The sequence below is a fragment of the Onychostruthus taczanowskii genome, unplaced genomic scaffold (assembly GCF_017590055.1).
Source record: "Onychostruthus taczanowskii isolate IOZ18803 unplaced genomic scaffold, ASM1759005v1 scaffold76, whole genome shotgun sequence".
NCBI lineage: Eukaryota > Metazoa > Chordata > Aves > Passeriformes > Passeridae > Onychostruthus > Onychostruthus taczanowskii.
The window spans coordinates 968,916-985,020 of record NW_024505450.1 but is presented as its reverse complement, the minus strand read 5'-3'; the positions used below and the strand labels follow the sequence as shown (position 1 = coordinate 985,020).

The 16,105-nt window shown below is 38.9% G+C and overlaps 1 protein-coding gene across 1 annotated transcript in view; it reads right to left on the bottom strand.

The window, feature by feature from the left end:
* Positions 1-1,375: 1,375 nt before the first annotated feature.
* The window catches only part of PARVA (parvin alpha), a 63,046-nt gene continuing 48,316 nt past the window's right edge, over positions 1,376-16,105 (bottom strand). Inside the window, exons 7-13 of the mRNA XM_041423219.1 lie at positions 14,581-14,639; positions 13,721-13,740; positions 12,439-12,500; positions 11,696-11,764; positions 10,358-10,459; positions 9,506-9,578; positions 1,376-6,194 (exon numbers count right to left, since the gene is read on the bottom strand). Of these exons, the coding sequence (XP_041279153.1) occupies positions 6,118-6,194; positions 9,506-9,578; positions 10,358-10,459; positions 11,696-11,764; positions 12,439-12,500; positions 13,721-13,740; positions 14,581-14,639 (462 nt within the window). The 3' untranslated portion in view covers positions 1,376-6,117. The remainder of the gene's footprint in view (positions 6,195-9,505; positions 9,579-10,357; positions 10,460-11,695; positions 11,765-12,438; positions 12,501-13,720; positions 13,741-14,580; positions 14,640-16,105) is intronic.

Sequence of the window (16,105 nt, the reverse complement as noted above, 5' to 3'; positions counted from 1 at the left end):
GACGAGTACTTCATCACCATTCCTGTATTCAGGGTATCATTACATATCTACCACGTAGTGTCCTGGCAGGGAGGACTGAAAGCAGAAGCACAGCAGGAACTTTGCACTGACACAGAGGCAAGACAGAGGTCAGTCTGTTTTCTCGTCGAAATTATGTTTGGGAATTTTAACACCTTTTGATTGACTGAAATACAGAAGCAGGCCTTACAGGAGGCCCAGAAGACAGGTTCATCCCCCAAATCCTTTTCCACGTTTTCAACAGCTTAATCACCAGCTACACTCCCTCTTCTGCTCTCCTACTGTCCCAGGTAATGTGGAGTTACTCTACACACTGACTACAGCTCAGGCATCAACAGTGCCCCTCCAACAATGGTAAAAACACTGTTTCACCTTCATTTCATACTGCAGGATTCTAAAAAGGAGGAGAAGTAACTCCCATGGCTGCAGAAGGGAATTAAAGCCAGATCTTTTGCTTTCTGTGCGAACAGCAATGAGAAGATTGAGGCAGCCAGACCGTGACCTTTGTGTCCTACTGCAATGTTTGAAGAAGAGCAAGCCTACTTGTTCTTCAGGACAAAACCCACAAATTCAGGACAAAAGATCCAAGTGCCCATGGTGGGGGTTGAGAATGTGGATCCTAAGCAAGCAGAATTGCTTCTATCCAGCCCTGAGTAACAGACTAGGATTGAAGACTGGCATTAAAACTCACCCTGTCTTTAGTGCTCCCTGTTGATTAGGCAGCTCTGCTTGGTGGTTTCAGCTTTACAAACGGACCTAAAGATCAAACACCTGCTTCTGGACTCCAGCCAGTAATTCAGTGGCTATAAATGTCGATCTGGAGCACTTTAGATGCCTATATTTTGGACTGGTTCCAAACTCCTGCATTAAAGGGTCGCAACAAAAACAAGTTTATAAAAAAAATAGATCTCAAAATCTTCCTAAATGCAATTATTTTCTGACACAGACAATATAATTTCAATGTTCTGCTAACATTTTGTTAGATTCAAAATTAACAAAATCGCTCTGCAGAGAATTGCATTTTATCCAGCTGGGATATCCCCACTGAAGTGCTCAGCACCACAAAGTTAAAAGTAAAGGTGTTCTTTGCTACTTTGAGTCAGAGACAGCATTTTCCTGACCTGCTGCTGTTAATCATTTCAAACATATGTTTACATGATTGCTTTTGCCAACCCACGTTCAGCTGTCACCAGCCCCCACAGAATATAATAATAAACACCTTGCACACCCACAAAGGGGTTACTGGAAAAGGGCTGGGTGCATGGAGAGGTCTGGAAGTTTTGAGAACACAAAACACACAGCTCTCCTCATTTTTTGTCAGACAACTCATCCTTCGACCCAACAACAACATGCAGTGTTGATTTTCAGGTGCAGATTTTATTGTGGATCATAACAAAAGGTTTCAGGAAAAGCACAGAAAAAAAAATTCAGCAAGAGTGTGTCTTTGTAATTACAGAGTACATATATTCTGTGAAAGCTACTAACTCTGCAGTTGAAGGCAATGCAGCTTAACTTTAACTAATAATTATTAATTTTGGATACATGTTCATCAAATTTTGAAAATATTCTTTTTTCTCAGTTAGTTTGATACTGAAATTGAGGATCAAATGTTCCAATGACTCTATTATTGTTACAGCAGGCATGGTATTAAATTGTTAGACAGAAAAGAAAATCTCATTCTTGCAGAAACAATGTCAGACAAAATATTTTTAGAATACATTAAATTAGCCCTTGTAAATGTTGAATGACTCAAAACCTCTTTGGAAAAATCCATGGATACTGAGGTATGCCTAATTTTAAAATTTTGGTGGTGCTATGTCAATTTTTCATGTGACAAATCAAAATAAAATATCTTCAGGCAAGCTAATTGTAACTTTTTACAAAGGATTTCTTCAGTCTGTAATTGTACTTTGACTGTGAAGAGAAAGCCCACACTAATTCTTACAATAAAATGACAGAAGCCTACTACAGGTAACAGTGTAAAAATCTTGTAATTGGTCTTCAAGGCACTGTTTTCTCTTTGGATGCTTGGTCATTAATGAAGGTTGTTTTGAGAGGAAAACAAGAATAACAAAAACTAGACCTAAGGCTGGCATCTAGTATATTAAATATCACATACATCTTTATCTAATGAAATAAACTTCTAAAAGCCATTCTGCGTTGCAACACTGTGGCTTGCAGTAAGGTGTTTGCTAAAATAATCTGAAACATGAATTTAAAACCATACTTCCAGAATAAAAAGTACAAAAGAACAAGAATAAAATAAAAAGAACAAAAGCCAACCAAGTACCCCAACCATCATGGTCTGCTTGAATGCAACCATTCCCCAGCACTGCAATGCCCTGTAGGAGAGGCTCTGGTGATTTCCTGCCACTTGTACAATTCACTGCAGTAGATTAGAACCTTATCTAGCCTTATCCTGCTGGTCCACTTGAATTCCTGAGCCATGGAGCTGCAAGGGCTGCTACCCTCTGTAACATGGAGCTACTCCTGACTAGGAAATGTAAAGAACTGCATATTCTGCAGTTTTCAGCACATTTAATAGGGAACTTGGTTCGTCTGGACTCCATCAGAAATACAGAGCGATTCAATTCGTGGCTTTATGAGTGTGTCTTGGGTAAAATTATGCAAAGGTTCCTTTTTACAGGACTTGTTCTTTATGACAAATAACAGCCAGTCAGCTGAGAAAGAAATCTGAAAGGAGCTGACCTCAAGGTATTAGGATTTTAGGTAATTATTTTCACAACACCTTATTGACACACTACGAAAAATCTGTAGTTCCTCTTTAAAAAAAACCCAAACAGAAATTTCTGTGTGGTTGAAAGAGCACACCAGGATCCATCAAGAGGGAAAAGATGCCCATCTCCAGCCACAGAAGAAACCTAAATACCATATTGCTGGATGCACACGAATCAGAAGCCACAGAAAATGATTCTTTTGGGGGTCTCACAATGCCCCAGCAGCAGCAAAGTTCACTGCTTGATTGCTACTCAAGGCAGGCCAAGAATTGGCCACTTTTTGGTGGGCTCAGCTGCCTGTGGGCCTTTGTGTGCCCACACAAAGCACAAGACAGGCACATTGGTCTGGTGGGTGAGATCCCAAAACCACCACGAGATCCTCAGGCAGGGCCTTGGATTTTCCCTACCTGGCTTTAGGATCCAAAGTGCTGAGACAGCAGCCTTGAGACCGCAGGCTCCCTCTGGGACCAGGAGAGGAACTGGCCTCTCCAGGCGGCTGCTCATGTCTCACGTGAGCTAAATCAATCGATTTGGGTCCATTTAATCATTTTAGGTAATTATAAATAAACCTGGGTTTGGCTAAAATTTAAACAACTTCTATCTCTTTATATAGAGTGGGGAGAGTTCTACTCTCAGCACTGTGTCAGGGGCACTGCTGTGTATCAAGAATAAAAGAAACGTAGGTGTGGCAGAATTTGGCCTAGATAACTTTTCTTTTCCCTGGAGGAAAGGGCTGGCCTACACCAACTGCTGAAAAGCAAGCTGTCTACAGTAGTATCCTATATTTCTCTTATATTCTGAATCAAAGCAATAAATATTAGATATAATCTCTATATTAGATTTTGTATTTATCTGATAGCTATTTAAATCTACACTGTCAAAAATATAAGCAGTGACCCACTCCTACATGGCAGCATATACTATTTGTGTGTAAGTGTTAAAACTATCACATGGATCTATATTTACATAGGACACTGTTTTTTATATAGCAGATTTTAATTTACATAAATTCTTACCAGAGGATAGATAATTGTGGAAAGGTTGGCTATTGTTTAAATGCTTCTATGGTTCTGCATAATTGCATTTCAGCATGAGGATTTAATAATTCTGTCTCAGTTTTATAAGGATGGAAATGGAGCCTGACAGATAAATCTCCAATAATGTTATACCAATATAGCACAAGCAATACTTATTTGCAAGCCCAGGCAAAGAAAACTCCTTCAGTGTTCACTTTACCCATATAAATCTCCTCTTTAAAGAATGCACTCCTGAAAACAAAGGCTGTCAAAATCTTTCATCACTGTTGAAATGTAAAAGTGTTGCAGCTGAGCATGGTCTGCATAAAAAACCTCATTTGTTTTTTAGTTAGCTATTACAATTACTACTAGGTGTGCAAAGGAAGAACTTGCATGTTAAACATTAAAATAAGCTGAAATTGCTCCTGATATATACGTGAGAAGTTCTGCCTCAGTTTGCTCAAAAAAATGTTTGGTTAATTTCATTGAGGTCAAAATGTCCAGCTATTTCTCCCTGTAAAGGGGAAATAACTGCTGTTTTCTGTACCTCTAATTTCACAACCTCCATTAAAAACACACAGGTAAGAAAATATTTTAATAAAGATATTTAGTGTGCTTCTCACAATCAGATAATTTCTGAGATGGAAAACACCTAGGTATTGTCCTTTGAATTGAATAGTGACTTTCCCTTTGAAAAGTTCATATTATTTCTCAGGAAAATAATTTTGTAGCCCCCCAACAGAAGTCAGTATCACCTCATCACTAAACATCAGCTGGCGTTTAGCAAAGACAGAAAATAATTGCTGGAGTTCCCTCTATGCTGATGTTGTACTGGAAAGCTCTACATAAAAGAAAAATTAAAACCCCTGGAAAATGGAAAGATGTAGTGCTTTACATCATGAGTAACACCCAGCTGTTTCTGAGTGACCTTGCCAGCTCTGCCTTTCTCCTGGTGACGAGTCAAGCACTGACAGATCACTTTTCCTTTGACCTAAGCCAGCTCTGTGTAATTGGATGGCTGTTAACAAGTCTCCTTCCTGCACTAAGCACTCCCAAGATTTCTGAAGAGTTATCAAGGAATTTCAGCCTGAGGAATTTTTTTCCTGACTGTGTAAACCAGGATCCCAAGAATTTGTGGTTGCAATGGAACACTTTGTTTCAGAAGTGATCCAGGCAGCTTCCACCAGCCTCCTCTGGAAGCATAACTGGTGCTTGGTACAGTCTAAGGGAAGAATCAACTCCCATTTCCCTTTTGTGTCTTTGTTAAAGCTAAAATCAAACAGATAATGGCTCAATTGGTGGAAATTAAATTTTAGAAAAAATCTTTGTAGCCATGTAAAATCACCAAAGAACTTTACACTCTAATAGAATCTTTGCAGATGGAAGTAGTTTTGACCATTTCTAGAAAATGAATCTTAATTTTTGTGTTGAACATTATGCAGCAACATACATTCATCACAAAGTCAACCAAAGGGACAATTCTAAATTCTATTTAGCAATCAATCTAAACTTGCAATCTGATAATCCTGTGGTTAAACTGCCAAAATAAAAACAAGCCATTCTTCTACTTTCTAAAATGAAGTAATAATACAAATATTATAGAAAATATGTATTATACAGGTGTGTCTTCCTGAAAAGTGTTCTTTGCAAAAAAGATGCCTTCCTTCAACAAAAACAAGTGACAAGCTGCAAAGTGTGGTTCTGTGGAATGCTCAATAGCACATATTGAAGCAGAGTATCACATCACAGTAAGTCTGAAGGAATGAGTAGCCACTTCAATTTGTACCCATAAAATTAAAGCCTAATAATAGCACTGGAACTATATATTCAGCAGGTTGTTTCTTCTTCTTAGCTGTCATGTGAACAAGTGTATTTAACTCTTTCTCCCCATGCACATTCCTCACAATTGGAATGGAACTGTCTTATCACGGATAGAAAATACTCTTCCCCTTCCCAGATTAAAAAAAGTTATATGTAAAAAATAATTAAGTACTCAGTAGAGAATATTCCTATGATTGGCCCCAAAGGCTGATTTGAATCAAACTTACTACTTTTTTTTTTCATTGTTGCTTCACCTATTAAAAACAATGTGAAGACAACCAATACATGAATTCTCCCAGAAAATACCCAGATACTTTCCCCCAAACCTTTTTTCTTTATAAGTGACATTAGTTTTAAATCTACTGTGAAAATAGCAGTGCCAGAATAATCAACTAATAACCAAAAATTCTTCAGGTAAATGGTTTTGTTCCTTTTAGGATAGAGATGCAGAGGAATACAAACGGAAGATATGCAAGGTATGATGTTTTCTTTGTTAACACTCCTTTGTAACTCAAATAAATTCTTCACTCCACATTCCTGTATTTGGAAAACAGATTGTACAGTACTCTCAGCGTGGACTTCAAGTCACAATTTACAATATCTAGAAAAAAGACAAGGGAAGACAAATTAGTAACTTCATTAGCTCCGACTGTTTTCCAGAGGAAAAGTCCCATTCTCTACTCCTTTCCCTTGCTCACATAATAACCATGAACATTAGATCACAAGGATAGCAAAAAAAGAGTAGAAATATCAGTAAAACACAATTTTCAAACTGGCAACTCAAAACTTGGTGTTTTAACCACTTCTAGTAAGGCATATAAATAGCTATTGCTGCTGCTGATGAAATGTAGCCAAGCTCAGATGCTCCTGAGTCGAAGTGTGGCCAGGATTACACATACTTATATGACTTCATCTTCAGACAGTTGTGACTGGAAAGTAATGACTTTGAAAAGAAGGCATCAGGCAGTAACCAATGGAACCTTCCTCTTATGTAAAAATTGTAGGACTTGGCACATTCTGGGCTGCAACAACCTTCACTAGGCCTAATTTCAGCAAGATAGCTAGAGGCAAGTTTAATTTTCCAGAGGATCTAAAGAAGCTAGGTATACAAGCGCTCCTTGAACCAACATCTGAAAATTCCTTGAGTTAGCTGACATTCATGGCTGAATCAGTCCTCAGAAACTCAACATCTAAAGTAAAGGATTTATATGAAACAAAAAGCTAATGAATACCTTCTGTTTCAAAGAGCAGTTCTTGAGAAAGTCAATATTATTTCACAAGAAATCTATAAAACAAACTGACAAGTACTACTGCAGCAGTCTACACTAGTGCTTTAGTCAATCTCAAACAGGGATTCAGAACTGCCCTCAGAAAGAGCAGAGTGGAATCAGAATTGTCCTATCTCTTTCTGCTGAATGCGTAGGAACTCAAATTCCTAACTGTGGTTCTTGGAATTGGCCAAAACCTCCAAGTAAGCCCAGTCATCAGAGTTTAGCCATTACATTTATCTACATTAAAGTTTCTCACAGATTGTGTGAAGGGGTCACATTTAAATAATTAATCCAATAAAACCTGTGCATGGTGTCCTAAAGTGGACCAACTAAAGATATTGAATTTACATCCATGGACAAAGGGTGGAAACACTCAAGGCTAGATTTTATTGTGGGTGTGTGCATGGTCATATAACCAGAGGCAGCATTGATTTGTGGCTCTTTATAAATCCGATGAAATGCTTGGTATAAAATGAAGAGGAAATGCCAAAAGCTGCAGGAAGGGTGCATTGCCACCACAACATCCCACTGCAATATGTAATACTGTTTGCATGCAACATTAGAAGTTTCCTCTTTCAGGCCAGCAGCAAGGTGCAGAATTACTTTTTTTCCAAATACAGAACTTCTATTATTAAAGAAGTAACTTTGTTAGGTCTTTGCAAAGACACGACCAAAAAAAAAAAAAAAAAGATACCACCACCACAACAAGATCCCACAGAAGGCCTCAAAGTAAAATAAGCACACTCCCAGAGAAAGATGGGTTATTTCCATTGCTACATGGGTTTGACCAACACATGTAACATTCCACTGGTTTTCTAAAAGAGAAACTTGAGTTTGGCTTTGATGCACCCATTGCAAGGAGTTCTGAAAAAGCTCGAACTGCGAACGAATTCGTTATAGATTCAGCAGATTAATGTTCCAGCCATTTTTAAAGTAAAAGGTCACAGAGAGCTTTTTAAGACCTTTTAGATTATATTGCAAATAACCCAAATAAACTGTTGACCCCATAAAAATCATTGGTTTTCATACTCATTTATTTAACTGCATTATTTTTTTTCCACTAAATATGTTTTTCATATTCTAAAGCACTTTTCAGCATATTTTTTCCTCAAGAACCTCAAAGAAACAGTGCAGGAATTCAAAGAGTATTTAGTGTACACATTTAGGTTAAGATCCTTTTCAATACTCTTGCTCACTGGAAATTTTAAGTATGGGCATTGTGCCCAATGTAACAACACATAAAACAGATGTGTTTTTCCATTCACTTTGGGCAGGAAGTTTCATATTAAGCATTTCAATAATTGCACAAGAAATGTCTTATATATGCTGAAATATCCTTATGGCTTGATTTATACTGGAAAAATTAGCTGTCCCCTAGAGCAATAAATACCTGAAAAATTAAATGCCATAAGAATTTTAAACCATCCATGGGGAGTAAGGGATCACAGATACTCTGTGTTTTACTTGGATCCCTCCATTTCACTGTTTCCCCATTCTCACTTTGACTATTTCAGACATAAAGGCTTGTGACACACCAGTGGTACAGTTAAGCATGACTGTGGATAAGAGTTCAAGCAGTCAAAAGAAGTAAAAAAACCAGGTTAGGTAGGTCCAGATTTAATGCTCAGGCTCAATCCTGAGATACATTATTTTGTGTGTGTGTGTGTCTCTGTGGCTGTTCTAACCTGGAAGTTGGAAGGGATGGAAAAAACCCTGAATGGAACAGAAACTGATTCAGCAACGAGTGCCTGAATCTCCCAAGAGTTCTGACTGTTAGAAGCAACACCCTGACGTGAGCTTATGTCAACTCCTCAGGGAATGACAATCCAATATTGCGGCAGGAAAAGACTGTGAGCACCACAGAATGTAAGCTTGAAATTGGTCTTGAAAAGACACAGCTAGGTTGATTATTGTGGCAGGTAACCAGCAGGAACCCAGATACCATTCCTGGTGGGAAGAGGGGAGGAGAAGCTGCACACCCAGCTCCTGCAGGGTAAGAAGTGGTAACTCCTCACAGGAGGAGCTACAAGAAATACCCATTACCCTAGTGAATAAAGGGCTCTGTCTCCAGCCTGAAAAGCTGGATTTAAACACTGTATGTGTATGAACAAAGAGGAGTGGAATCCCAATGCTCCTAAAGTCAGCAGCAAAACCTTTACCCTCCCTGAAGCACATTCTACTGTCTGTCCCCACCTCTATATCTAATTTAAATATGCATTATTAGGTCCTGCATTCAAAGGCATTCACGGGAACATTTGAAGTTCTTCTTCCACAACATCTCCTTCATTTGTAAAAATCTTATAAATTACTGGAATACTCAAGGTTTAGTGTGAAAATGTGAGATGGAGGAAAATGGAGCAATTGGAGCAATTGAAATCTGCCAGTGACACCAATCACAACTGTGTTCTCCTTCTTTCAGGGAATATTGGAGTATTACTGCATATGTTTGGCCAATGAAGAAAGAAAGCACTGCAACCTTTGAAAAAGTGCATTTAAAATACAGAGTTCCTTGAGCACTACAAAATGTACCTTGCCTTTTGCTGCTGGATTAACTGTACCTTCATTTAGCCACACTGAAACCTTGTAAGATCTGGAGCCAACACAAATTTTTAAGGAGATACAAAAAAGGTAGAATAGGTACCTTCTGGTCTTGGCTTTGGTTTTTCCAATCCACCATCCTGCATTAGCTCAAATGCAAAGGATACATTGACAACCTGGCAATACAACAAACGCAGTCACTCCTGTGAACTCTGTCCCGTGCAAATGGTCAAGACAAGATGTATTTAAAGTTGCAGATCCAGATATTCAGAAGGAAAAAATAGTCAGGGCTCTCTATATCTGGTCTTTGGAATTCAGACAATTCATTGTTTTGCTGTTTCTGGGTGATGGTGGTTGCAGAAAAATAAAGGTAATTGAAAGCTAACATGAACTAACACAACCCTCAATAAAATTACTTACAAGTAAGCACAGCCCACTTCCTACAAGTTCAAAAATTGGAACACGATGGCCCCTGAAGTGCTCTAGTCTTGAACAGACAGATGAATTGCCTGGATAGCTGCAGACACTGATGTAATGTTGGTCTTAAATTGACACATTGTACATATATGCCTTTATGCTTCCAAAACCCATGAAACCTTTCCAATGTTAAATTCTTGGATTTTGGACACACAAAAAAAATCAATTCCGTCATCAGTGCCTGTGTGTAATCCTATATATGTTAATGAACAGTAGGTCTCATACAATGACAGCACCACACTATGGCTGCCAAAATCTGTTAATACTTGCTAACCACCCCATCATTAATATAATTTTCTGGTTTATTCCAGCTAAGTATTAATACTGATTTTTTACAATACTTGGAAATGGTTAGCAGTACGGTCCTTTCTTGATTTCAGCTATTAGCATCAAACTTATGCACAAAAGTTTGTGTTATCCTTCTACAACTAGAACTATTTATATGTTTGTTTTTAACAGAAAAATGAAATCTAGTTACCTTTTGCTCAAAACTATCAGGAGTCAAGAAAAAGCTGTGCAGAGGCACAAAATAGCCTTCCAGGAGACCCATTAGCAGGACTAAGTACACTCCATCTGCAAACTGTGAAAAAAAAACGTTTCTCAGTACATTTTCTGAAAAATAGCTCACTGCTTTTCCTACTGAACAATGGAGTCCTGGAACAGGATTGGCCAGGGAAGTGGATGCCCCACCTCTGGAATTGACCAAGGTTGGATGGGGCTCTGAGCAACCTGGTCTGATGTGTCCCTGCAGGAGGGGTGGAACTGGATGATATTTAAGGTCCCCTCTAACCCAAACCATTCCATGTTTCTGTGGTTTTGTCACAGGTCTCTCACTCCTACCCCAGTGGCATCAGGTCTATAGCAACCCATCAGCTTCCTAAGGCAGGTGATTTTCTTTCAACTGATGGAAATACCACCTCTCATTTCAGGGAATGCTGTTTCAGATAAATGCTTAAGGAGTTTCTAAGTACATTTGAATGTTTCCCCGCAAGGTAAACAGTGCAATGAGCAGAAATAGGGAATGCCCTTTTGAAAGCCTTTACACACAAGTTCCATCTAAATCTTAATTTTACCTTTGAAAAATCTCTATCAGCTGGTAGGTGTGTAAATAAAGCAGAGATTCTTAATAACATGAATCAAGACATAAAATAAAGCCTGACCTGAAGACACCTGGGGTTTTTTGATAGTGCAGATCCCATCCCTCCTGCCTGACCCCCTAATTTTCTTATGATAACTGCTGCAATTGTTCACATGGGGAGGTATTAATACAGCAGGATTAAGCTTTTCTTTTAGCTTCTTTTCAGCCAATTTAGCAGCTGAGAACAAGACCGAAGAGCATGCAGCACATTATTTCTGTGGTGCAATCAAGCCTGCAGCCCAGCTGTACAGCTGCCTGTACACTTGAGCAGCTTTGCTCTCGAGAATCCCTGAATTCCCCCTGAATAGAGGCATTGTGATCCCATGTGGTTGCGTGCTTGGGCAAAGGTAGGCAGGAAACAACTGCTCAGCCTGGCACTGGAGAAAACCAAGTGCACACAATTCATTCCTGACCAAAACAAGCAGGCCCTCCTTACAGCGCTTGGCAGCACCCATTTGGTAATTAATTTTTATGCTAATGGAAGTAAAAAACTGTTTTAGATGCTTAATTGGTGAGGGTCTTCTTTGTAAATATTTAGAAATGAAGGGTTTCCTGCTGAAATAACACCTTAGAGCTCATTCAATAATAATTCAGTGAAATTTCTGTATAAAGCTGAGGGCATAGTGCATAACATGGTGCAATTACCCCTCCCCTTTAAGAATGGCTATCAAATCCTACCTGTGTGTCCAGTTCAGTCACCTCTAAATTCAATTTATTCAGATGCTTGTTCACAAAGGTGATGAGAGTCTGAAATATGAAAACAGTGCAGTGAAGGCCTACTCAGCAGGGCAGCATTTCAACACCAGCAGTATGAACTCCACTCAGAAGAGAATCTACGTGAGTGAAGAGACTCCAACACAATCTCCAAGTTTTGAAATTGAAAAGTGACATTAAAAATTGTTTTTAAATTATTTTTTACAAGAATGAAGAACAGAAATAAAATTAATGTTATTTATATATATATATATAAATACACTGTTAAAACATAGAAAACCCCTAAATTTTTAGCAGACTAGGGAGAAGTGGGTAATTGGACTCCACCCAAATCTGACAGCAGCCAAAATACTCTAGGATCAGACCTCTGGCAGCTGTAAACTGGATATCTCGTTGGCATCAGTACAGTCAATGTACCAGCTGGGTTCTACTCAACACACACTTTGTGAGAACTTTTCTGATGGAAACTTTGAAACTATATGTTGTTCCATGTCCCAAAGTTAAGTTTGTGCTGCTAAACATTAAATAAAAAGTAACATTATAATCATGATTTTGTGTATTTAAGCATAAAGCTTAATTGTATTTAATGTATGCAAAGCATGCCAGTTATACATTATATCCACACACACCACATCCACACCACATCTGATACACGCAAGCATGCACATGAACACATTATGTATTTCAAAAATAAAAAACCTTCCAACCTTTTTCACTACATTGAGCTTGTCTGGGGCATGGTCAAATAAAGTGTCGAATGCATCTCTTTCTGAAAAACATTCAGGGCCATTAATATACTGAGCAGCAGTTGTTCCAGTGCAGAATAAACACTTCCTGAGACACACATTCATTTGAGACAACACAGTCAGCAAAACAGTTCAATATAGTCTCTGTATTCCAAGTACCAAGTAGTTTGCATACTTCTCTCTTGCTGCGAGCTGCTATTGACTTATTCTCTATTGTTCACAAAAAAGCATCATCTTCAGGTGGGATGTGGATCACCTAAAGACCCTGTTTCTCAAAAATGAGTGAAGAACAGCATCTTTATGCATGAGATCTTAAACAGCCAGATAGAGAGAGCCAAGTAACCAAATCATTTTCTGCAGAAGAACACGACTTAATATTAGTCACTATATCTACAGAGGAAGAATTCCCCCAAGGGCCACTGACTGCATTATTAAGCATCTCAAGCAGGTTTATGATTACCCATCTGCAATACAATCCTTTGTACAGATGTTTTTGGCCATTCTCAGATGCAATTTAAGGGCACTACCAGCAGGACCGCCAACCTAAGGTAGCATGACTAGAGTGCTACTGCAGTCACCTTCTGAAGAAAACAGAAAAATATATAAAAAGGCACCAGAGCCTTTTCTGAGCGATTTGTGTTTCAACAGCCACCTGAATAACAGCAAATGACTCAACAAACATTCATATTCCTCAATTTAAGAAAAACTCCAAAAGCTAGAGTAGATCCAAAGGCATTTGTAGAAGGCAGACTTTACACCAAGCCAGACTCAGGGGAGTGTTTTCTACTGGCCAGCTTCAATCCTGGCAGTGACACACATGAGGCACAGGACCTTGCATGGCGTGCAGGCCTGCTGAATAATGACTCAACATCTTTAAAGTATAAGTAGGTAATGGATGTAGAATATCAACATTCACCAGCTGGTTCATGATAAGACACCATTTCACATTATGCTGGAAACTCAGGACCATTAATACCACAGCAGTAATGTTCTGGAGGTTAAACCACAAAGCATATGCAAATTAACAGGTGCTGAAAAGCAATTAAATGTATTTTAAAGATGGTCAGAGTGATTTTAATGGTTTTTTCCCCCTTTTGTTAACTGCCACAACAGCCTGTGGTGCATATTTGGCAGGGCAACTTGAAATCCTTTACTTTCTTGCCAGTTGATCAAAATGACCACTGAAGAACTCATGTACCCTCTGGCTGCCTCAAGAAAAGACACAATAATTAAATGAACTTACCATGCCTTCCTGATAATGCCCTGTGGAAAAAAAAAAAAAAAAAAAAGGAAAAGAACAAAACAGTTACATATAATTCACCTGCAGATATTGTGCTGCAACAAAACTCAGCACACATGGCAAGATCTTGAGCTTGGTGAATAATGGAGTAGAACCACAGAATTAGAAGAATTTTGTGAATAACTTCACCAAGCTAGTCCAGGGTTAGTCTGGAGTCTATCAGTATAATATCTCTTGTCTCCACCAAAGTCTCACAAGAGGCCAGATTTCATATTCCCTACTTTGAACCAAATCAGCACACCTTGCCTGAGTAAAGAAGGCTTTTTCATGTTGATTTTGTGAAAACTTTTCCCTCTGCTTTGAAGATGCATCTACCACACCAACATCAATAGAAATCCAGCCCAAACAAGGTTTGGGCTGGGCTGTTAAGGACTGCAGGATTTTGCTCCAGTTGATCTTTCATTTAACTGTCACACGTAAATCCATACAGATTAATAATAAGTCAGTAGTGCAGCCTCTCTCCATTCAATTAGAGACCTGGATATTCTACTACTGTTCCCTTTTAGTTTGGAATAGCTTTTCTGTTATGAAATGTTCAGTGAGATGGCACATACAAGGCTTACTGCCATCATTTTACACACCTAAAGTCCTGCTTTTAGTTCCCCACCTCTCTATTTCCTCCCCCTTTTGTATTTTTAGATGCTTGTTTGCAGCTCTTGAAAAGGAGAAAATACAGTCACTGGCTGATGCATCATCTTCCCTGGAACCCCAATACTGAAAGCTAAATGTCAGCAAATGTTTGAATTTCTGAGACACATCTGTGTTCAATTACTGAACTGCTGGCGAATGTGGTGTTGACATACTCAGTGTTACCAGTTATTTCCTCTTGGATTTGTCGAGACTGGAGGATTCCTTCTCGTTTCTGGAAAAAGGAAAAAAACGACATTTTTCTCACTAAAGTTTAATGCTTAGGGTACAGTAAAAATTTGTGATCCACAAACATAACTAGATAAGAAACCTGCAAAATAAGAACTTCTCTTACACCAATTTTCAGTAATATATTATTTTACCTTGCAAATATTTCAGAGAACTCTTTTATACATTAGCAAGAAACCTGAAACTCCACCTGTAGAAGGAAGTATTTATTTTCCTTTCTCCATTGTTCTTAATTCACTTTTCTTTTAAAGATCCCAATTCAGCAAGACATTTGAAACACCCAAACACATATGTAAGTATTTTAGTGGAGATAGGTCTAGGTGAGCTGAATTAAGCCCTGTATTTCAATGAACAGCTTGGCAGATGGTGCCCATGCTTCTCTTTTGCAAAAATCTTGCTCCCAGGCTATTTTTTTTTTTTTTTTATTCTCAGTATTTCCTTTCTGTGCAGACAAAGAGCTCTATTGGCTTCTGACAGAAACCAAAATGGAGCTTCCATTCATACTCCCATGCTGGTCCAGCGGTGACTCTGATGTCTGTCAGATGGCAGAAGCCCTTCGTGGCTTTGTCCAGAGGCTGTGCCCAATGTGGCAGAAGCCAACTCCAATCACTGCTGTTTGAGTCAGCTGCAAAATGCAGCACTTGAAGACTTTGACATTGTTTCAGTTTGCTGATCACACTCATCTGGGGCTGCTGTAAATACCACACATATGTTTTGCCTCTCTTTGTGCTCTCTCTGTCAATCCTGTTTGCTGGTATTACCAAAAATTTGCAGTACACAGAGAAAAGTCAGGCAAATGCTGACAACTGCATTTCAAGTCTAGACATCAGGCAATTACTCATAATTCTTCACTCCCTGTCAAACAAGGAAATGAGAAAAATAGATTTATGCTGGTCCTAGACTCATCTTCTATGTGGAAAAGAGAAAAGGAGAATAACCTTTTAGAAAAGTCCTTCATGGCATCTGAATTGGGGCTGCTGCTTTTCCCTTCCTTGGAGAAGTTAGCACATCCCTACCTGAAGCAGTCCTCAGTGTGTGATGGGCTGAGGACTGAGCCAGGCTTGTCTGTTCCTTCCACACTGCATTACTAAAATACATTTCTTGATATATTTTTTCCTTCTACACTGTATTTCTAAAAAATATAAAGAAATATATTTATTTCTGCAACAAATAAGTGGGTCACTCCAGACTGGCACTTGGAGTAATGTGAACTGTCCTTGCAGCAAGATGACAGTTTCAGGGGGTTTCTGTGATATTTTTTAAAGTCCAGTTTCTAAATATCTTGCACATGGTGAAAAATGCATTCAGGGAGGACCTTGGAGCACTCAAAAGACAGAGGGGAGGCCAGGGTGCTCCATTGTGGAAGAGGGGGCACAGACCAGCTGCAGAGGCATTGCCTCTCACACATCTTCAAAGTCTGCAGCACAATGACATAATTTAGGGCTACCTCCA